This window comes from Grampus griseus (genome assembly GCF_964374135.1).
Source record: "Grampus griseus genome assembly, chromosome: 19".
NCBI classification, from domain to species: Eukaryota; Metazoa; Chordata; class Mammalia; order Artiodactyla; family Delphinidae; genus Grampus; species Grampus griseus.
In genome coordinates this window covers 52168417-52192412 of record NC_139013.1, presented here as the reverse complement: position 1 = coordinate 52192412, position 23996 = coordinate 52168417, and the positions used below count along the sequence as shown (strand labels likewise).

At 44.9% G+C, this 23996-nt stretch overlaps 1 protein-coding gene across 1 annotated transcript; it reads left to right on the top strand.

Moving 5' to 3' along the window:
* Positions 1 to 1588: 1588 nt before the first annotated feature.
* On the top strand, positions 1589 to 12191 carry SDR42E1 (short chain dehydrogenase/reductase family 42E, member 1). Its single transcript, XM_082676962.1, has 3 exons — positions 1589 to 1664; positions 9785 to 9877; positions 10440 to 12191. Exons 2-3 carry the CDS (start codon positions 9810 to 9812, stop codon positions 11551 to 11553), a joined length of 1182 nt encoding a protein of 393 aa, XP_082533088.1. The 5' UTR covers positions 1589 to 1664; positions 9785 to 9809; the 3' UTR covers positions 11554 to 12191.
* The last annotated feature ends 11805 nt before the right edge of the window (positions 12192 to 23996 follow it).

The window sequence follows — 23996 nt, the reverse complement described above, 5'->3', positions numbered from 1 at the left end:
AACCTTAATGGATCCACTTTCTGCGAGAACCTGATGAGCTAATAGGTATAGTAAAGTATAGAGTGTTGGCCATCTGTGAGGAATTATAACAGTAAACTGATGTTTCTGAAATGTATCCACTTTCTGGATATATTATTAGGGAAAAAAACTAAAAAAGCATTGACATATAAACTCATACTGAGGTCAGTTTCTTTCTCTGGTCATTTCTATCTTAGAGTTCTTATTCAGACCTTTACAAAATCAGCTCACTAAATTGCAGTGGAAACTAAGGAAGTAATTATAAAGTTTATAATTTTCCCTTAAAACATAAGTGCTTAGATTTTAAAAGAGTCCTTGGTGGCATAATAATATTAACATTTAAATTTGCCACAGTTTTTCTTATGGGCCATCAACATGCAGTAAATCTGGGCAACCCTTAGAGGACCCGGAAATTCCCCAAAGGAAATCTGTCTTACATACTGCATCCTTGGAGGAATCTTTTCTTCCTTGGCTACTGGTCTGAAGAGCATGTTGCTGGTCACCTAGCCCCCTCACTAGCCTTCCTCTTCTCCTCTTCTAATCTTTGTACATCCAGGGCAGCCCGAGAAAAGCTGTTCCTTAGGGCTACTTGGTACAACCATATCTCAGTCTCCTAAGACTTATGGCTGAACCCCAGTTGAGGACAAGACAGACAGACAAGATCAGAGAGGAAAGATTAGAGACGCCGATGCTGGGGACTTAGCTTTCTTCACATGGCCTTCATCAGTTTTTACATTCCAGGGCTTGAGGTTTTCCTTGTGACTTTGTGGTCCCAGTGAATATTTAGCAGTAAATGACTTACTTCATATGAGCTTCTTTGAGTCTGCATGTGGCAAGAGAAGCGTATGAAGTCAAACTCTCATCCTTTGAGCCACCAAAATGAAATCCTTCCCAGCCAGGGGTCAATTCGTGTGTGTGTGTGTGTGTGTGTGTGTGTGTGTGTGTGTGTGTACACAGCGCCTGCAACTTTCCATAGAACCAGACTCCTGACAAGGAGACAAAATATTGGCCTCTCTGGGAGACCTCTGAAGGTGGATGCCAACGTTCCTTTCTACATGGTTTTTAAGTCTTTGGTTCCTTCAGCAGCAAAGGTTAGTCTTAGCATCATTGCCTGCTCAGTGATCAGAAATGGAACTGTAAAAATAGGGAAAACATGGAAACTCAGAGATAGAGATTTTAAAAGATACATGCAGAGTGAATATTCAGGAGTCTGGAGAGCCTCATCCATCCACCCATCCATTCATCCATACAAGCAATAACTGATTGAGCTGAGCCCCTCCTATTTATCAGGCACTGCCTGTGCTCAGCGTTGGGGGTGCACAAAGACGGAGGTGCAAGTCTAAAGGCAGAAATTGGAGGTAGTTACAGCAGTAGATGTGCCCTGAAAGGGCTCCCGCGAAGCTGGAACACATGGGTTGGACACGTCGGGGAGACTCATGTAGTGAGCATGATGCATAGGTGACGGTGGACGAGCAACCTGCACATCATAGAGATGCGAAGACCTCCGCGCTTCCTAGAGAGGCCCGGAAGTGGAGCCAGGTGGCCGGTCTGACGGCTCCGGCGCCGAGCGCGGGCGGTAGCGATCGTGATAGGCCTGGCTTGCAAGTTCTCGAGCAGACCCGGCGTCGCTGTCGTTTTCTGCTACTGTGAGTGGGCCTGGGGAGGGGGGGCCGCTCCTCCGCGGGGACCTGGGCTCGGCTGGCGGGGGCGCTCAGGCTCGCACGGGCTTCGGGGCCCGCGGAGGGCGACCCAGCCCGTACCTGCGCCGGGTGGCAGCCCAGGTGGGACGAGCCCACTGGCTTCTGGTACGGGGCGCGGTCGTGAGTGATGATGACCGAAGTCCTCCCCTTTTTACTTCTCTCGGATTCCAAGGAGTGGGGCTCAGCGTGGCTTTCTAGAATGTCGCGAAGGTCTCAAGCACAGGCTAGCTTCTTTTTCTCGTTTTCTTCTTTCTTTTTCTTTCTTTTTCTTTTTTTTTTTTTGTGCGGTACGCGGGCCTCTCACTGTTGTGGCCCCTGCTGTTGCGGAGCACAGGCTCCGGACGCGCAGGCTCAGCGGCCATGGCTCACGGGCCCAGCCGCTCCGCGGCATGTGGGATCTTCCCGGACCGGGGCACGAACCCGTGTCCTCTGCATCGGCAGGCGGACTCTCAACCACTGCGCCACCAAGGAAGCCCTTGTTTTCTTTTTTTTTTAAAGATATTTGGGCCCCAAGCTCAGAGCTTTCAACAAGCATCTGTATCGAGCTAGACTTGATTCACATTTTTAATTTTCATCGCACTTTGGGGGTAAAGATTACCTTCTCTTGATGACAAATGATTCTGGTTTTCCATTTAAGTGGCCATGTAAGGTTACCATTTAAAATGAACGTATTTATTGTTAAAAGATAAGTAGTTTTAAATGAAACACAATAGGGAAGACAGTACCAGAGATACCAGGTGTGACAGAAATTATGAACGTGGGAAGTGCACAACACTGCATTGTCCCAAGCCAGCTGGGGACTCCTACAGACCTGGCTTCAAGTCCTAGGTCCAGCTCAGCCACTGACACCTGCATAATTTGTGGACCAGTTTGTTTGTTTGTTTTTGAAAGATTTTTTTCCAACTTTACTAGGATATAATTGACGTATAACATTGTGTAATTTTAAGGTGTACAGTGTGATGACTTGTTACGCCTATATATCGTGAAATAATAACCACAATAAGGTTAGTTAACATCTCCATCACCTCACAGAATTACAGTTTTTTTGTGTGTATGGTGAAAACTTTAAAGACGGACTCCTTTAGCAACTTTCAAGCATGTAATACAGTATCATTAAATATGGTCCCCATGCTGTATGTTAGATCCCCAGAATTTAATTCTTAGACCCTTTGACCAACATTTCCTCATTTCCCCCATCCCGAAGCCCCTGGCTGCTCTCTGTTTCTAGAGTTCAGCTTTTTTAAGGTTCTTTGTGTAAATGATATCATGCAGTGTTTGTCTTTGACTTATTTCACTTAGCACAGTGCCCTCAAGGTCCATTTGTGTTGTCACTAATGGTAGGATTTCCTTCCCTTTTCAGTGGCTGAATAATATTTCATTGTGTGTGTGTGTGTGTGTGTATATATACACACACACACACACACACACACACACACACACCCCACATTTCCTTTATCCATTCATCCATTAATGGGCACTTAGGTTGTTTCTGTGACTTAGCAATTGTGAATAATGCTGCAATGAATATGGGGGTGCAGGTACCTTTTCCAGATAGTGATTTCATTTACTTTGGATATATTTATGCGTAGGCAAGGTTCTTAACCTCTAAGCCTTTTCCTCATATCTGAAAAGCTGAGGATAATAACTACCTCAGAAGATTGTCCTGAGGCTTCAGTGGTAAACCTTAAAGCACCTAGCCCATAATAACTAATAAATATAGCCATAGTTGTTATTTTCATTTTAGCAAGGAGGAAACAGGATCAGAGAGGTTCAGTGACTTTGCCAGGGTCACACAGGGAATTGGTGGGAGAACCAAGTCTAGGACCCAGATTTTCTGATATCTAACCTCGGAAGCTTAACCCTGCCTCCAAACTCTACCTCATGGGAGGGGATGGGGCGCCTCCTGCCTCCCCGCTGGAAATTGGAAGGACTCCTTTCAGGTTGCAGAATATGTTAGCTGTTAAAGCCCCCACAGGACTCTGGTCAGCACTGACTTGGCTGCTTCAGGTCAGGGACTCTGCACAGCCCCGAGTGCTTGTTGTGGTTGAGGCGTAAGCTGTGGAGTCAGACGCACCTGGGTTCCAGTAGGTACTGCTCCCTGCTCCCCCATCTACTAGCTGCAGTAAATGGGATTAAGCAATTAGTACTCGCCTCAGAGGGTTGTTAGGAGCATCAAGGGAAATGATTTGTGGAGAAGGCCTAGCATGATGCCTGGCACACAGTCAGTGCTTAATAAATGCCAGATGACAGTACTTTGATATGTTGAAGTGGCAGGCATGCTGACCTAGAGGGGAGGAAGCACAAGTGTAGTACTTGCAGGTACAGCAGAAAAGGGCATTTGAAAAGTTTGCAGAGCATTCCCTGCATTTGGATTTACCGGGTGTGTGATCCACCAAATACTCCTCGTTCCTGCAGACATTCCTGGGGAAGTGGCCTAGGCCTGTATGGAGTTTATGTGGTAGTTTGGGAAGCAGGTGGGCAATACCGATTATAAAATTATGTAATTACTTTTATCATAAGCATCATGAATAATTGCAAGGATATTTTGTGCAACAAATATCTAGGCAAAAGGAGTTTGAGTGGGTAGCTGGATGAGAAGATAAGGTGATGAGAATTAGCTTCCCTGCCCACCGTCAGTTGTATTCAAAACTGTGTGTGCAAATACCACTGTTTGTCATGAGTATATCAACTTTCCACTTAATGCTGTGCCCTTAGTTTTCTTCCCAAATGCGTTTGGCCTTTTAGGTTTTGCACCTCACATCCTTTTACCTGTATCAGGGTGACTCTCCTTATTGTTTCTAACTTCTTCATCTTTATGGCCTTGACTGCTTTGTATTGAACACAAATAACTTTCAGGTCACATATGGAATTTCAACAGCACCATTTCTAAGCCCTCTAGTCTCAATATACTTTCCTGGTCTCAATACAGTAAGAACACAGTTACCTTTTGCCTCTGGTCAGTACTTGGGCAGTAATTTAAAACACACCATCAAAGGGTTAAACTACCTGGAGATATTTTTATCTCCCTTAAAGTAAATACGGTAAATTTTTGTTTTTATGAAAGCCATCTTCAATTCTGCTCTCTGTTCCGTACTCTAGTGGCACCTAGGTTTGTATATTGCATTATAATACCAGAGAGTTAGTGGCATCGTCCTGTTGAACGCTGGAGATGAAGGAACTGTGTGCATAAGTTAAGGTTCTTATTACTGATCCTTCGCAGTTAATTAGGTCTTTGTAAGTCTAAAGTACTCCCAGTCATTTTTATGAGTTTCTTCTCATAATTTCCCTGTGAGATGTCAATTTTATTACCCTCGTTCTATCTTAGTATTATCAAGGCAGATTTTAAATTTCATTTTTTCTTGTTTGTAATTAAGATTCCTTTTTTTGGATCGTGTACTTAACCTTAACCTGTATCTGCTAAAATGATGGCTCAGATCACATGTGACCCTCCCCCCAACCCAGAGGGAAGCAACTACTGAACAAAGCCACGTTTTGGAAGAGCCTTAAAGAAACTGAGATTATAAACACTGGTCTGAGTACCCAGCCCTAGAAGGAATCAGGTGGAAACTAATAAAACAGAAGCCATGAAATATGAAAAATCAGGCAGCTGATTGAGAGAAAACTGTGTACACTCTCTTTCTCCCCGCTGGCTTAGTGTTCGTGGGAATTTCTTTTGGTTGCCTGCAAAATGTGTCTGCAGCGATTTTTCTGTGCTCGTTGACGCAGGGAACCAGGAAAGGAGGAGGTGGCCTCTGGGTGATACCGTTTGTTAATGGCTGGTCATCTGCGAAGGTTGCAGGCTTCTTTCATTGCTGTTTATCTTGTGAAATGATTACGTTTTCCTTACTCGTCACCACGCGTCTGACCCTGCAGATCAGGTCAGTTACACGAGTTCTTGCCCCCGATCATTCTGGACGAGTTGGAAGGTAATGAGGAGTAGCATGAATAGGCCTGACAGGTACCCTGAAGCATTGATAATTTGAACTTGTACATTCCTGGAGTGATTAATGTGCACATGAGCCATGACTGACCTGTGGTCTTATGACTGGACTGGAATGTGCAGTTTTAAAAAACAAAGGACAATGAAAGATTAGGAAGAATTTCTGTTGGAAAATTTTTAACTGGACCCTTTGAGGCCTTGTCCATTTTCTGATTTCCTTACAGAGGAATTCTTGTGGAGATGCTAAGAATATGTTAACCTTTTTTATCTGACATCCTCTTAATGAAAACTCTGTTAACCAAACAGAGCACTTTTAAAACCCGTGTGGGCTGTTTCGGTTAACGACATCACCTTCCTCACACTTCACCCGGGCCCCGCCTGTTGCCGCCACCTCATCCTGATTTCAGTTGAGCACCCTGGCATTTCACCCTCATCGGCCCTTGCCTAGACTCTTTCCTCCTCCAGGGAAAGCTTAATCTTTCACAAGGACCAAAGTGAGCCCGATGTTCCGTAAACGTACAAAGACCCTCTGTTGTCTAGAGCAGCGGTCCTCAACCTTTTTGGCACCAGGGACCGGTTTCGTGGAAGACCATTCTTCCACGGACTGGGGGCCGGGGGCAGGGGCGATGGTTCAGGCAGTAACGCGAGCGACGGGGAACTGCAGATGAAGCTTCGCCCTCCCACCCGCCGCTCACCTCCTGCAGTGCGGCCCGGTTCCTAACAGGCCATGGACCGGTACTGGTCGGCAGTCCAGGGGTTGGGAACCTCTAGTCTATAGAATAGAGTTCAGGCTCCCCCAAAGGGGATGCCAAGCTGTCTCCAAGCCGACTCCAGCCATCTGTCCGCCCTAAATCACCAGCCACACACTTCGGCTTCAGTTTGCACGCCCCGTATCGGTTGCCCAACACAAGCCCACCCTGTTGCTCTTCTGTTCATGTGTTTTGCCCCCTCAGCCTGTAGTAGCCCTCTGCCTAGCCTCAGCCTGCCTCCATCCTCCCGTTGTCCCCGGTCTGCTCTAGTGCTTACTCTTCAGTGAGGTCTTCTCGGACCTGCCCTTCAGAATCAACTTATCCCATCTCCCTTCGACCTCGGTGCCCCCACGGCACCTGGTTTATACCAACATTGCAGTAATCTTGGTTTCTCCTTTTTGCCATGTACTTTAGGTATTTGTAGACGCTTCTCTCCTCCAGCATAAGCTCCAGAATGCAGGAATTCTGTCTCATTTTGCTTTATGTCATTTTCACGCCAGAACTTTTATTTTTAAGAGATGTTAAATTAAAATGGCAACATTGATTGGCATACATAATAACGACTCTTAGACACTGCAGTGCCCTGCATAATTTGTGCCCATCATCATTTTACTAAATTGCATGTATTATTTCACAGTGTTCAAAATCATCCGTAAGCAACAAATGCTTGTGAGTATCTACTGTCTCTGAGGTTCTGGTGGGAACACGCCGGTGAGAAAGGCTGAAGGTTTCGGTTCTCATGGCACCTACGTTCTGTTGGAAGGAGATCGGGAGTCAAAAAGGAAACATAAATTTAGATAGTGAAATGTGCGATGGAGAAAACAGAGCAGCGTTTAGATAAGGGAGAGCTCTTCGAGAAGGGGTGATCAGAAACACCTCTTTGCGTTGAGTAAGTGGCCCTTGAGCAGACCTAAATATTGAGAAGGATGCAGCCAGGCGAAGATCTGGTGCAGAGGTGGTTCACCAGAGGTGAAGCAAGAAGTGTGTGTAGGGACTTCCCTGGTGGCTTAGTGGTTGAGAGTCCGCCTGCCGATGCAGGGGACATGGGTTCGTGCCCCGGTCCGGGAAGATCCCACATGCCGCGGAGCGGCTGGGCCCGTGAGCCATGGCTGCTGAGCCTGCGCGTCCGGAGCCTGTGCTCCACAACGGCAGAGGCCACAGCAGTGAGAGGCCCACGCACCACAAAAAAAAAAAAAAAAAGAAGAAGAAGTGTGTGTAGACCTCAGGGCACAGATGAGCTTGGCATCTTCAAAAAAGGGGAAAAGTTCAGGTGGCTGGAGGGTAGAGTACCAGTGGTGGAAGAGTGAGCTGAAGTCAGAGAAGGAGGTTGCCACCAGGTCGTGATGGTGACAGTAAGAAGTCTGGGTTGAAATGTCAGTGACTGACATCTTTTGTGTTTGGAAGCAGCATCTGTTAACAAAGTCACGTGATTACGTTAAATGATAGAATTGACTACAGCAAGTTTTATGCCTACTCCAAATCCAAGTGGGAGTGTTCTGCACTCCGAAAATAATAGAAACATAAGGTCACTGTTGGGTATATTAAAGGGACGCCGGGATGTTCATTCTTTACGGATTTTCTTGTAAGCACAGTGGCAGCGGCAATTGCTTTGTCAAACCTTGGGACTCCATCAGCCATCCTCCACATCATTTTGCTCAGTTTTCCTAATATTTCTCAGTCTTCTGCATACCCTCAAGCCACTGAGACAGTCACTTGCTGAATCTTGTCTTCAGCTGTCACACCAACTGCTTTCTGCATGAATGATCTGATTGGCTTTCCTGGCACTCACATCTCCTTAGTAGAGTTTTCCAGAAGAACCCAACAAACTTTTTGTAACCCTGTGCTTTTGAGAGACCTAATCATGGTATGTGGGAATGTAAGAGAAAAATCAAATCCCCAGACTCTAGAGCCTGAAGAAAAGGAAATTCAAGAAGTGACATCCGTGGAGCACCTGCACTATGTCAGGCATTTTTCCTACACTGTCCCATTTGGTCTCCATAAGCCTGTGAGCTTATCATTAGCTCCGCTTTTTAGATGCAGCAACAGGCACAGAGGGACGAGCTTGTCCAAGTGATAGGGCTCTTGGTTGCTTGCAGTCTCCCTGTCTAACCGCACCGCTGAGTGTCTCCAGTGACTTGAGTGAGTGAGTGTGTGTGTGTGTGTGTGTGTGTGTGTATGTGTGTATTCCCAACACATTTGAGGACCTGCATGCCTCCTGTTCCATTTCTTCTTAAGTGGAAAGAGTTGAGTGGCCCACTTTTTGCTTGTTCTGTCTTGTTTTTGAGAGAAAGGGCTCTTGGAGCCTTGAGAAAATAATAAAAATATAAAAATAATTATTATTTTAGCATAGAAGCGGAGGGAGGGAGAAGCAAGATCCCCATAGGTATTGAGCACATGCTGTACTTAGAAGATTTCCTGGGTGGGGGAACATAGTTTGCTACACAAAGGATGTTTTTGTCACCCCCCACCTTTTTTTTTTTTTTTACATATAGGGTTAATAAAACACCAGTATTTTTAAAAAATAAATAAATAAATAAATTTATTTATTTATTTTTGGCTGCATTGGGTCTTCGTTGCTGCACGCAGGCTTTCTCTAGTTGCGGCAAGCGGGGGCTACTCTTGCGGTGTGCGGGCTTCTCATTGCGGTGGCTTCTCTTGTTGCAGAGCACGGGCTCTAGGCGCACGGGCTTCAGTAGTTGTGGCTCGCAGGCTCAGTAGTTGTGGCTCATGGGCTCAGTTGTTGTGGCACACGGGCTCAGTAGTTGTGGCGCACGGGCTTAGTTGCTCCGTGGCATGTGCAATCTTCCCGGGCCAGGGCTTGAACCCGTGTCCCCTGCATTGGCAGGAGGATTCTTAACCATGGCACCACAAGGGAAGTCCCAAAACACCAGTATTAAACTGTGCTGTAGTGTGCTGTTTAAAAACAAAGATGTTGGAAATTGCTTTAAAGTTCTGTCCTGGAGTTTCTTCTGGTGTGTGGGGAAGATGCCTCTCTCTACCAAATGTGAACGACTTCTTTTCCAAAACGCTCTAATTTTCTGAGGATTCAGAATAAATGCCTTACATTTGGAGAGTGCTTTGTGGTTTTCAGAGCACTCCCATGTACATTATCTTATTTAACCTTCACATTGACCTTGCCAGGCAGTCAGGGCAGATATTACTGTTCCCATGATTCATAGGTAGAAATGTGAAGCCCAAGAAGAGAAAGGAGGGGTGTGGGGAAGAGTTGGTTAATGTCACAAAGCCGTGACGGGAACCCAGGTCTTAGCTTTTCTTTCTACTCGAGCGTATGCCTTTTTGTTTTTGTTAACTCCAAATGAGGGACAATCACATTTGCGTCTGGATCAGTAACAGTGATGCGTACTACTTTCTTATAGGTCCAGTTATCCTTGACTGCCATATATGGATTCCCAAAACTCTCTGAAGGAAACAGTCCTCGTTACAGGAGGAGGTGGCTATTTTGGCTTCCGGTCAGTGCATCTGCAAAATATGTCCATGGAATTATTTTATTGGTAGTTGCTGGGAAAAGTATAGCTTTCAGCTCACACTAATGCAGTGTAGACTTTTACTTGTTTATATAGTGTTAAACCAGGAATGAACCGTGTTGCCCACGGCTCAGATACTGAAATGGAGAACTACAGGTACATGCTGCTTTAAGAAAAATTCTTTATAAAGCCATTGAATGCGGGAGGGGAGATATGCACACCACCGAAAACAATTTAACATAATCGCTGTTTTTTCACAATTACCTTATCATTCATAAATATTCTGAAGAATAGATGGTGAATGGGGGGTGGGGGAATGTAACATGTAGACATCACCGTCTTTGAAGATAAAGCCTCTCTCATTTTAATTTAAGTGAATGTGAAGATTCTCATTTTTGAATATTTGCATAAGTAAGACTTGTACCAGTGAACATGTAAAGTGAGGAGCTCAGGATAAGCCAAGAAGACTGGGAAAATTATTTTACACACTTCTCCTAGGCACAGCTTAAAAGTGATTTGATCTGACTTTTACTCTTGCTTGTTTCAGCCTAGGCTGTGCTCTGAACCAGAAGGGAGTCCGTGTGATTCTGTTTGACATCAGCAGCCCTGCTCAAACCATTCCAGAAGGAATCAAGTTTATCCACGGAGACATCCGCCACCTCTCTGACATAGAGAAAGCCTTCCAGGATGTGGATGTCGCTTGTGTGTTCCATATTGCCTCTTACGGTATGTCAGGGCGCGAGCAACTGAATCGAAACCTGATTGAAGAAGTGAACGTGGGGGGCACAGACAACATCCTCCAGGCTTGCAGGAGGCGAGGGGTGCCAAGGTTAGTTTATACGAGCACCTTCAATGTCATCTTCGGAGGTCAAGTTATCAGAAATGGGGATGAATCTCTGCCTTACCTACCTCTTCACCTCCATCCTGATCACTACTCTCGGACCAAATCTGTTGCAGAGAAGAAGGTGCTGGAGGCCAATGGTACAGCCCTGGAAAGGAGTGGTGGGGTCTTGAGAACCTGTGCTCTGAGGCCGGCTGGCATCTATGGGCCTGGAGAACAGAGGCACCTCCCCAGGATAGTAAGCTACATTGAGAAGGGCCTGTTCAAGTTTGTGTACGGAGACCCCAAGAGTCTGGTTGAATTTGTCCATGTGGATAACTTGGTGCAGGCTCACATTCTGGCTTCAGTGGCCCTGAAAGCTGACAAGGGCCACATTGCCTCTGGGCAGCCCTACTTCATCTCAGATGGCAGACCTGTGAACAACTTTGAGTTCTTCCGGCCTTTGGTTGAGGGCCTGGGCTACAAGTTCCCATCCATCCGCCTGCCCTTGACTCTCATCTACTACTTTGCTTTCCTAACCGAGACGGCCCACTTCATTCTGGGTCGACTGTACAACTTCCAGCCCTTCCTCACCCGCACTGAAGTTTACAAAACCGGCGTCACACATTACTTTAGCCTAGAGAAAGCCAAGGAGGAGCTAGGTTATGAGGCTCAGCCATTTGACCTCCAGGAAGTAGTAGAATGGTTTAAAGCCCATGGTCATGGCAGAAGTCCTGGAAGTCGTGACTCTGAGTGTCTTGTTTGGGATGGGCTGTTGGTCGTACTCTTGGTTATAGCGGTTCTCGCATGGCTGCCGCCTTCTGTGATTCTGTCAGTGTGAAGGAGGAGCTAGAAATAAGGAGCTGATCACACTTGCTGAGATGGTTTTCAAGAAACACAGGTTTTGGACTTGGTGGCACAGTGGTAAAGAATCCGCCTTCCAATGCAGGGGACATGGGTTCAAGCCCTGGTCCAGGAATATCCCACGTGCCGCGGAGCAACTAAGCCCGTGCGCCACAACTACTGAGCCTTCGCTCTAGAGCCCTCGAGCCACAACTGCTGAGCCCGCATGCCACAACTACTGAAGCCCGTGCGCCTAGAGCCCATGCTCCGCGTCAAGAGAAGCCACCACAGTGAGAAGCCCACACACTGCAACAAAGAGCAGCCCCCGCTCGCCGCAACTAGAGAAAGCCTGTGCACAGCAACGAAGACCCAACGCAGCAAAAATAAATAAATAAATTTATAGGAAAAAAACCCCACACAGGTTTGAAAAATAGATAGACAGACAGATAGACAGACAGATAGACCTGGTGTCAGATTTTGGATCTCCAAATCGCTGCTTAAGAATAGATTCTTGGATTAAGTCTTCATTTCCTACCTCCTTGCACAAATCATGAAGGGAGAAATAGAAGGGAAAGAGGGAAGAGATATGGGGATATATGTATATGTATAACTGATTCACTTTGTTATAAAGCAGAAACTAACACACCATTGTAAAGCAATTATACTCCAATAAAGATGTTTAAAAAAAAAAGATAAGTTTGAGATTTGGTTCCTTGGGTCCTTCTTTCGATCAGTACAGTACAAGTCACTCTGGAGCCATAGAGCTAAACTTGCTTAGATGGGAAATGTCTTGCTTGAATTTCTCAGAAGCCAAAAATGTACTTACTTCCATTCCGTACACTCGGTATCTGCTTCACGCGGGCTAAAACACACACTGATACGGGAACGGCAGGATGCTAACAGGCTTGAAAATGTGTGAAAAACACCAACTGGGCTACAGCCCAAGCCTCTGAGGAGATGGTGGCCGTCACAGAGGAGGTATTTGCTGTTCACGGCGTGCGTTTTGGGAATTAGCTTTTGCCCTTTGTGATATAAGGGTGTTATGCCTGTGTGACCACATGGTAATGTTGATGTTGACACAAATCACAAATAGACCTTTCTCTTGCCTCGCAGGATTCTTTTGAGGGTTAAATTAGACAAGGCATATAAAGTGCCACTCAACACGCTTAAGCCATTTTTTTTGTTTTTTGGTGTACACGGGCCTCTCACTGCCGTGGCCTCTCCCGTTGCGGAGCACAGGCTCCGGACGCGCAGGCTCAGCGGCCACGGCTCACGGGCCCAGCCACTCTGCGGCATGTGGGATCCTCCCGGACCGGGGCACGAACCCGCGTCCCCCGCATCGGCAGGAGGGCGCTCAACCACTGCACCACCAGGGAAGCCCTAAGCCATTATTTTTATCAATATTGTTATTATGCATTCCTTATGAGGGTTTTCTTCCTCAGGGTATTCTGTTTAGAGGGTGCTGATGTGACTGACCTTTCTGGAATGCCTTTGTGGTGTGTCCTCAGAGTCTGTAACGAGCGTGTTTAAATATATTCAGTGTTTGTAAAGTTGTGGTCTCTGAGGAGAGATCGAAGTCTAGGAAACAGCTAAAAAGCTGATGATTCATGAGGATGTTCAAGCTAATGATGCCATTTGCAATTAAAAAATAAAGCATAACTCTCAAGCGATAGACTGGTTTTCTTACTGGGAAGAATTTCGGTTCTCTGAAGGCCACTTCCAGTGAGGAATGTTCTGAACGATGGCAGCATCGTCTGGCCACCCCGGTGACTGCTGTGGCACACGTTCAGGTTGCACTGTTGCATGGGAACGAAAGTGGAAAGAAGACCCAGAGTCTTTACCCAATCCATGTTTCCAGCTATAGAAAGGACAGTATTCACACATCTTAAGAAGGACAGATGGCTGTGGAAAGTCATGTTAGAGTTGTCCTGAGAGTATTTGTAGGAGGAGGATGCTGGAGAAATAGGCCCTGGCACCTGCCACCTGGCTGTTTTGGGAAAAGCGCTCATCTTGATACCAGAAGACCTGTAACCATGAATATCTTGTGTGGCCCTAACCAAGTAGCTGAAGCCTCTGTAGGGCCTCATTTGCCTCCTTTGGGAAATAGGAATGACTGTATTTGCCCTTTCTACACAGGGTTGGTTGTGTGCGTAAAATAAGACGCAGCGAAAGTACTTCTAATATATAAATTGCAATGTGAATATGAGGTGGTGGTAGTGATCGTTTTTCGTAAAGTAACTGTAGAGTCTTTTATATCATGAGATGCTTTTGCTTTTTAGTCTGAAGCGAAGTTGTCTGAGTACCTACAGCATATGTAACACTCCAGGTGCTAAAGGGCAGGTTTCTCTGCCCTTTACAGACTTACAGTCCAGTAATGGCATGGTGTGTCCATACGCAAAGGTGACTGAGAAACCAGGTAAGTACAGGAAAACATTGATCCGTTGTTACTGAGAGGTCTCACAGACTTTCAAAACATGTTTTTAATGAAGTCCTTCAAAAGAATGATAGACATTTCTCAGTTTTCTTAAACTAGGTATACTGAGCACGGGGAGGGGGGTGTGTTTCTTGTTTTGTTCTTGTTTTACACAATCAAGGTGTCTAAATGAAATTCAGGATTGATAAGTGGGCTTTATTGTTATCCAGGTATGAGACATTTGGCCTTTCTGCAACATTTGACACAGTTGTCCACCCTCTCCTTGAAACACAGTTCCTTTACTTTTCATGCACTTGAACTCTTTTGGCCTTTCTCCTTGTGTTAATTATTTATTGCTCCATAACAAGTCACCTCAAGACATATCTTAAAATAACAAACATTACCTTGTAGTTTCTGTGGGTCAGGTATTTGCGTGTGGCCTACCTGGGTAAGCTTTTGCTTATGGTCTCATGAGGGTCATCTCATGATGTCAGCTGGTGCCGCAGTCATCAGAAAGCTTGACTGAAGCTAGAGGATCCACTTCCAGGATCATCCCCATGACTGTGGGCAGGACACCTCAGTTCCTCACCACGTGAGCATCTCTGTTGGACTGCTTGAATGTCCTCATGACACAGCAGCTGTCTTCCCCCAGAGCAGGTGATTCAAGAATGCAAGGTGGAAGCTGCAGTGTCTTTCATGACTTACCCTCAGAAGTCTCACACTGCACTCCACAATATACACAGTTCCCACAGGTCAGTCCTCTTCAGTGTGGGAGGGAGCTACCCAAGGGTATGAGTACCAGAAGGAAGGGGAGTGTTGGGGGCCATCTTGGAGGCTGGCCTGCACCCTCTGACTCATCCTTTCTTTTCCAGGAAAGGTAGCTCATATACAGCTACACAGTTTTCTCAGCCTGCTTCCACCCAGTAGAATTTGGGGTGTCCAAAGCCTCTTTGCCTTTTGTACCGTATCCCTGTCAGTCCTAATCTGAACACTGTGTGTCTCCTCTGAGTCTTCACTGCAGTTCACTCCATTAGGCAAAAGCCACACCCACAAATTTCTTTGAGATACATTCTTCTCTACTTGGGGTTTCTGCTCAGACTGCTGAGGGACAAGTGCCCGTAAGCTTCCTAGAAGCCTTGCTGTTTGAACAGCCCTCTGAGGCACCCCCTTAGGTCTCTCCTGGGCCTTAAAAGATTTTAGCTACAACCTTGGTCGTGCACTGTCATTTCCATAATATATGGGCTACACAGGTTACTCCACATGGGAGGAGACTCAAGGACATGAATACCGGGAGGTGGGGATTGTTGGAGGCCATGTGGGAGACTGCTACCACATTTCTGCATCTCACCAGTTTTCCCATCTCCTCCACACCAGTTTTACATGGTAGATTTCTTCAGTGCTCAGTGCTAGGCCCTCTGCTAACACCAAAGTTTCTCCCTAAGTGATCTAGTTCAAGCCCCTGGTGTTAATTTCCATCTCTATTCTGAATACGTACTACTACGTTTATAGTTCCGGCCCAGACCATTCTTCTCAGCTCCAGACCCAGCCAGCCAGCCACCTCTGCATCTCCGCCTGGATATTTCACAAGCACCTTTCAGTCAACGTATCCAAGATGGAATTCACAATCCCTCCAAATTCTTACAGGGTTCCTTTCCTTAACAGATGTCACGAGGGTTGAATTTCTCATGCCAGAAATCTGGGATAATCTTTGACCCCTGCCTCCCGTTAACTTGACACACCTAATCCACCTTTAGCCCTTGATCTTACCTTCTGCTCACGCCCAGTGTACAGGTGTTACTTCTCTCCCCTTAGGCTCCAACAATAGCCTCTTTTCTCTTCCATGTGCATCCACTTCTGCATCCCTCCATCCCTGGATCCATTCTCCACATACCGAGCAGAGTGGTCCTATAAAGATGTAAATCTACGTCACTTCCCTGCTCGAAACTCTGTAGGTTTAGGTTGAGAATCCTCACTGTAACCCGAAACTCTGCCTGATCTGAGCCCCACCTACTGCTCCCTGCTCATCTCACACTATGCTGCCTTCTCTGCCCAGCTACACTGGCGTCTTGCAGGTTCCTAAGTTCCAAGCTTCTCACACCTCCTGCCCCACTTATTGACCTTATAATGTTTATTTCATATCTCAGCTTAATTTTCTTCCAGAGGCATTCTATGACCCTAACAATTTAGGCTTGGTCCTCCTGCTACAAGCCCTCACAACACCCTGCTTTTATAGCCTTTGTCACAACTGTAATAGTTTGAGTAGTCATTTGTGGGATGCCTGCAAACTCCCCGAGGGCAGGGACTTCATATTGCTTGCTATTGTACCCCTAATGCCTAGTACAATACAGGAATTCAGGAAGTACTTGTTGAATTCATGCTATTTTTCTTTCTAAGGGTGACTACCCCTTTCTGCCGCGTATATAACTTACTGTTTCTAATCTCTTGAAGACTGGGAAAATATCCAACCTATTAGAATTGTGTGTTGACTAAGTCAAGACTAGATGAAGTCTAATAAATAATGTTATTCTGCATATGATGTGGTGGCACTCCCTCCATATCTGAGCCAAACTGACCACTTTAAAGAACTCAATCTGTTATCTGAAAGGCAACTGCTTTCCTTTCTAGGGTCAGGAGATACTGCAGTTGAGGAATTCCATTATTCTACGGTTCCCAACTTTCCTCCCCTTTCCTCAACCGTGGGTGGAATCCCTAAACTTGCACAGAGCCATGAAATGATGGCCACACTGTGGGTGTGGAGGCTCTCCTAGATGCCTGGGCATAAGCCACCCAGTACTGCCACCCCAACCTCTGCTTCCAAGGAGTAGGTGCGCAGGTATCGTAAGCCTGCTGGAGGATCACACCATGTGACAAAGACTCCTGTCATGGAACCCAAAGGTAATGCCAAAGCTGCCCATGTCTGCAAAAAGGAAGAGGGGCCTAGTACGCCTGTTCAAGTCCCTGATGTCCTTCATGCTGCTCCCGTCATGGGTGGCAGAGGGTGCCCTGTTACGAATTGTAGCAGTTACCCGAGGGCCAAATGACTAATTCTGACACCAAATTACCTAGGCTATAGTATTTCTCAAGCCTACAGAGTAGGCCCAGGGATTCTTTTCAAGAGGTTTAATTTTCCTAAATCACTTAACATGGAGACTGTAAGAAAGCCAGTATTGCTTTGTCATAGATTTAATTGGTTTACTAACAATTCTTGGGGCAACTTCTACCTTGTATTCCTTCCAAATCTCCAGCAGTTCCCCTAGCCTTACAGACACGTTAGAAGAAATAGCCTGCAGAATTCCACCCCCTTCCTCGCACCCACCCTCAACCCAGCTGTGCACCCTGGAGCTAATGGCCCCCCTGTTAGCCGGCAGCTCACACCAGCAGTTCGTGGCTTATTAAAACTGCCACTGTTTGCTAGCATCCCTTGCTGTGGCAGATGACTCTCGACTCCCCTTTTCGAAGCCAGAAACCCATTCCCAGCCCTTCGGTAGGGCTGACCTCCACTTGCAAGGCCTGACCAATCAGAAGGCTGTCATCCTTCTGACCGCAGTCATTGGGCCAAAGTGAGCCAATGAGCGTCCTCCTCTCAACTTTTCTCCGAAAGCTCTGGAGGGAAAGTCTTTTTGCGGAGGTTGCTTCTGTGGGGTGGATAGGCTTTGGGGCTACCGTGGACTGGCCTACCCCAAAGGAGAGACTGAATTCCGATAATGTTTGGGCTCCTGGCTCCCAGCTGTGAATTAAGTACAGCCGGACCAAGAAATGGAGAGAGAGGAGTTCCTTGAAGACGTCACTGCGGCTCTGCCACCCACCCGTGCCCAAGGCTAACTTCATCCTGGATCATGCTGTCATGTGAGTCTCGGTATATTTTATTTTCTGCTTAGTCTTTTGAGTTGGGTTTTTCTCCATGAATTGGAAAAGGTCTTGGCTTATAGTCTCCACAGCCCACTCCTGGGCACAGGTGAACATACTCTGTGGTTTCCAAAGACACTCCATTCTCCTGTGTGCCCTCTTCCCTTAAAAAGGGGGCCTCTTTTAGCTCCTGGGGAACTGAACATTTGCTGGAGTTCTTCCAGAACAGACTAATTTCCTTTTCTAGAGTCGTGTATGTTTGGGCTGGGCCCGTGTTGAAGCAGTCTTGTTCAACCTCTCTTGTTCTGTGATAAGAAAATTATTTGACAAAGTAGTTTGTTCCTCGGAATTTTGGCGTCCTGTGAGCGCAGGGACCATGTCTGTTTTGTTGAGTTCTTTATTCAGAGAACATGTTCCTTCATCGATCCAATAAATGCTTGTTGATTGGCTGAATGCATTTATCAGCCAAGTGACCTCACCTGAGATTACGACTCTGATATCCCAGTTATTCCTTCCTTTAAACCTGTAGCTCCCACCCCTACCTGAAAAAGAGAACACTGGAGGCCCGAGTTTAAAAATATAGTATTTAAAAAGACAGTATTCCATACAGTATTATTAACCACAGTCATCATGCTGTATATTAAATATAAGTCTCTAGATTTATTTCTGAGGCTCTCGTGACAAAAAAAGCTAACTATGCGAGGAGAAATGTTAATTAGCTTGACTGTAGTAATCATTTCACTTTGTCTATGTATATCAAGTCATCATGTTTTGCACCTTAAATATATACAGTTTTGATTAAAAAAAAGAAAAGAAAATACAGGTTCCAGAGGAGTGATGTCACGCAGAATAGGAGAGCGGGAAGCTCTAGGGTCAGTCCTTTGCCAAAACAACCACTAAACTGGGAGGAAATTGAACCAACAATTGCAGAACGCTTATGTATACTTTAACACACACACAAGAAAATATATGTATGCGTAAATATATGCAAAGTCTGAACTCTTCCCCTGGCGGTTCTGGTTCAGGTCTGTGTGTGTTGGGAATCTGCACTCCAGGTGTTTCTTATCTTCCAACAAGGAGGTGGAAAATGCTGCTGGATAACAAACACGTGCTCCCTTTGGAAGACGCTAAGTGAGCGGCTCCTGAATTCTCATTGCTCTTCCCCTTCCAGTGCTTTGCTACAGCAAGTGCTCAGCACACCTTTGCTGAATGAATGGAGGGGGAGATGGGGCTCACCAAAGGACCTTAGACTCAGGTGGCCTCCTGCGTCCTCTTTTCAACAATAGGCCCAGTTGTTTGTTGACTGACAAGCACGTTACTTCTCAGTGCTGACTCCTCCAGGCCACCTGGAACCTGCTTCCCTTGGCCAAAAGGCTCCTTTAGCAACCCATCGGGTTGGGCCTGGTTACCTGATCTTTTGGGCACAAAGGAGCCATTTGCTATTGAAAATCTAACCAGAAATGGAGTCAACCAGACCACAGCATCTCTAAGCTATGCAAATCCATACGACGTTACCCTTCTGTATTTTAGAACTCCATGCACACCAGGGAAGATACTTCTGCTATTGAACTCGAGTAATTATGACGGAGGCAAAATCTAGCTTACTACCAAGAAATCACGTATAACAAAATGACCTGGGCAAGTGTCTTTCAGCCAACAGGGGTTGATCTGCAGTAATTTGCAATGTTTATTTTTAACAGCTGGTTGAAGCATGCAAGTAATTAAAAAATTCTTCATTACTAATATGTCGAATTTTAATCCTGGCAAATATTCTAGATGTATTATTTTTCTCCGGTCCTCCAGGGGAGCCTTATTACAGATCTAAAAGTAAAATACTTTCTTACCAATACATATTTTTAGATTTTGTTATTAGAATGAGTTGCCATGCGCTCCTAACCACCTCTAGGAGCTAGTGTCCTGAATAGCTAGTATGAAATGCTGCCCAGCTTTGAAGAGAAATTATTTGCTGTGTTGCTGGGGCAGTTACAACACCCTCACTGAGTTGGGGTCATGCAACTTCTTCAGGGGGTTTTTGCCTCTGGGCATGTTTATCATTGGGATAATGATGGATGTAATCCATCACTCTCATTAACGAAATTATTCAAAGAAGTTCATTCTTACTAGTTAATTACTACAATTTGTTGAGCTATGACTATGTGTAAGACTCTCTATATTTCTTAAGCTCATTTAATTCTCTCAATGCTTTAAAAGTGGGCACTTTTTATCATCTCCAGTGTACATGTGAGGAAATGGAGCTCTAGGGAGGTGGAGTATTCTTGCCCAAGGTCACCCAAAGTCACTTGGCTAGGAAGTGGCAAAGCTTAATCCAGACACCAACTCTTTTCTTTTTTTAATTGCGATATAGTTGATTTACAATGTTGTGTTAATTTCTGCTGTACAGCAAAGTGATTGAGTTATACATATATATACATTCTTTTTCATATTCTTTTCCATTATAGTTTATCACAGGATATTGAATATAGTTCCCTGTGCTATACAGTAGGATGTTGTTGTTTATCCATGCTGTATATTAATAGTTTGCATCTGCTAACCCCAAACTCCCACTCCATCCCTCCCCCAACTCCCCTTCCCCTTGGCAACCACAAGTTTCTCTGTCTGTGAGTCTGTTTCATAGATAAGTTCATTTGTGTCATGTTTTAGATGTAAGTGATATCATATGGTATTTGTCTCTCTGACTTCACTCAGTATGATCCATGTTGCTGCCAATGGCATTATTTCATTCTTTTTCACAGCTGAGTAATATTCCACTGTGTATATGTACCACATCTTTATCCATTCATCTGTCAATGGACAGATGCTTCCATGTCCTGGCTATTGTAAATAGTGCTGCAGTGAACATTGGGGTGCATGTGTCTTTTTGAATTATGGTTTTCTCAGAGTATATGCCCGGTAGCGGGACTGCTGGATCATATGGTAATTCTATTTTTATTTTTTTAAGGAACCTCCATACTGTTCTCCATAGTGGCTGTATCAGTTTACATTCCCACTAACAGTGCAAGAGGGTTCCCTTTTCTCTACACCCCCTCCAGCATCTATTGTTTGTAGATTTTTTTGATGATGGCCTTTCTGACCATGTGAGGTGATACCTCATGGTAATTTTGATTTGCATTTCTCTGATAATTAGTGATGCTGAGCATCTTTTCATGTGCCTCTTGGCCGTCTGTATGTCTTCTTTGGAGAAATGTCTATTTGGGTCTTCTGCCCATTTTTTTGATTGGGTTGTTTGTTTTTTGATGTTGAGCTGCATGAGCTGTTTGTACATTTTGGAGATTAATGAGACGGTATTTTTTAAGTTTCAGGTAGATGATACCATGCTAGAGAAAAAATGGTAACCTATGCCTCTTTGCTTTAAATTTTGATATATTTAAACACTTACAATTGTTGAAACTGCACAGTTCAGATTGGGACCCGAACCCACAATCTCTGAACCACACTCCTTTGCATGGGACTGGAACCCAGCCACACTTCAGGTGTGACTTGAACTCACAATCTCCCAGCAAAAACTGCACACCTGGTCACAGGACTTAATGAAGCTCAGGTTCTTTATCTCTCAGTGCAGAAGGAATTCAGCGAGAGGAAAAGTGATAGGCAAGTAGATTATTAATATAGGACGTTTGTGAGGGATACAAAAGGGCAGGTGAAAGGGCTCTGCCCCGAGAATTAAGTGGGCTACATTTTTATAATTAAAGGAAAGCGGGGAAGGAGAGAAGACCACCTTCTTCCTCATTCTTTGAGTAGATGTCAGGCTTACATCACTAGCTCCTCCTTCACATCAGGTAGGAGAGTGTTTGACCCTGTAAGGCCAAATAGGACTGTCATGGCGCTATTCAATCAGCAGAAGGGTGGTAACATACACTAAAATATGTTAAATCATCTCAGGTCTCAGTATAACGAGGGTCTTCTGCTTCGGGATGTCACCTTTTCCTTATATTCCTGTCCTTGGTCCTAAGGATCATTATCTTGCTGAAGTCGACCAGCAGGATGCAGGCCTCGTTTTTTTCGCTTAATGACCTAGGGCATATCTTGTCTTTTTATTTAGGGTCTTATAGTTCAGCAAGCCTGCTTCTTTTCGCGGTGTTCTGATAGTTTTCCTGAGCTATCATTAGCTCACAGTGGTCTCCCAAAATTCCCTAAAGCTCCTTCTCTATCTATAATCCTCCAGTGGGATTTCTAAAGCTACCTGTGTAACTATCCTACTCTATCCCTATCACTGTGTCTTGGTTTTAAAGCTGAAAGGGTCAAGCTCTTAATTCTGTATGCAGAATACTTCTTTTCAGTTTTAAAGTAACTATAAATAATTCATAAAGGAATTTTCCTTATAAGAAGTTAAAACACTGCAGACGAGGCTGAAGAACCCTTTTACCAATGTGTCCCAAATTATGTACATGTAGGTATTGTATAGCAGATTAGGCTGTAGTGTTCATTACTATCTCCATACTATTGTATTCTACCTCACATTTTCTTCTGCTACTTGTGTTTCTCACTGAATTGTGCATCATGATGATCTACTGATAATAGTATATATTCCTTGTTCGCTGATGTAGGAGGTGTGCAGGTGTATGAATATGGTGACTGTATGTCCCAGGTCTGACTGTATGCCCAGGACAGTTGTGATTTTATGCCTGTAGTCCCATCCGAATTTTTAATACTGCCCCTTTTCACTCTCAAATGTGTCCCATTTTGTATAAGGAATTATTTGGTCACTCTCTATATAAGATACTACAGTTATAATAGAAAGGATTACATAGTTTCCCATAATATCTGTATTACAAGTTGTAGTGAAGTGGTTTTGAGGGGAAAATAATCACTTTGAATGTGTACAGTAGAATCTAGTAGGAAATGCTAAATTCTGAGTATGCAGCAATATTCTACCAACACTGAAATATCGTTATAAAATTACCTAGCTAAACAGAATTTTATGTATGTGTTTATCAGCAATCCTTTAATGTAACTGGCAGCAAAACAGATTTACTGGTGGAAGAGAAGGTAATCTCACATCCGAGAGTCTGAGAGCAGACACTGGCACTGTACTACACTGAATGCTGGTAACTAGAAAAAGTCGTGATGTAAAACATATTTGAAGGAATGCCTCTACCATGCATGCAAAATAAAGCAAATAAAAATGGACACAGCCATGTATCAAACTATAGTACATTTGAATAAATTCCTCTGCCAGTAGCCATTGTGCATGTAAAAAAGTATTTCAGTCAGTATTGGTACAAATTATGCAGGACAATGAATACACTTGAAAGAATTCCAATACCAACCTTTTGATTGAAGTAAAATAAACTATTTCTCAGGATACCATAGTATTCAAGCAACAAGAAAAACATTTCAATTCAAATAGAGCTTGCTATTTCAGTAAATACAGCAACCTGAGTCCAAAAGTATTTGTAAAATGCATTATAAATGTTTTACTTTTCATTTTTGCAAAATTTTAAAAGCCATCTGCGTTGCCAGAGCGCCGGTAATTCTCCTTATGATTGGCCATCACCGTGCTAGTAGTTGAGTCAATAATAGCCTCAAACGATGCATTGTCATTCTCAATATTATGGTTACTATTCTAGTAATCACATTGCTGCATCAAACTTGAGAAAGCCTGGGCCAGCCCTATGGGAACAGGTGCTCAGGTGGAACTGCCAGCCTGTGGCTCCCCAGGTGTGGGAAAAGCTCCTGTTCTGTGTGCACACCAGAACTTCCCTAACTCGTGTCGCCACGTACCTCTGGTTGTGCTCCATCTAATCTCCCACCTCCCTGCCGGTCTCCCAGCATCATCAGCTTGACTCACCTGCCCTCAAGGGTGAAGTCTGAGTGCAGGGAGGTCCAACTCCTAGGGTGCCTTTCTGCTTCCCACACTGGGCACGATGCTGGGCTGCAACTTAGCTTGAAGGAGGAGACTAGGAGTGTGAGTTTGGTGGCCCCCAGTGTAGATCTTGCCTTTGTGATACTGGACCACAACATGTGTGACACTTTGTGATATGATGATGTCATGGAACATGTCATATTTATGACCACCATAAGGTAGTCATACCTAATTCTTTTAACAGCTGCTTAGTATCAGTGGTTTCTTCTCACAACCATTGTCCAGAACTGAGACACACAGCGACCCCTAGACCAGCACTGGAAGGTAGTGAGGGAGATGGGGTCTGGGTGGGGCTTGG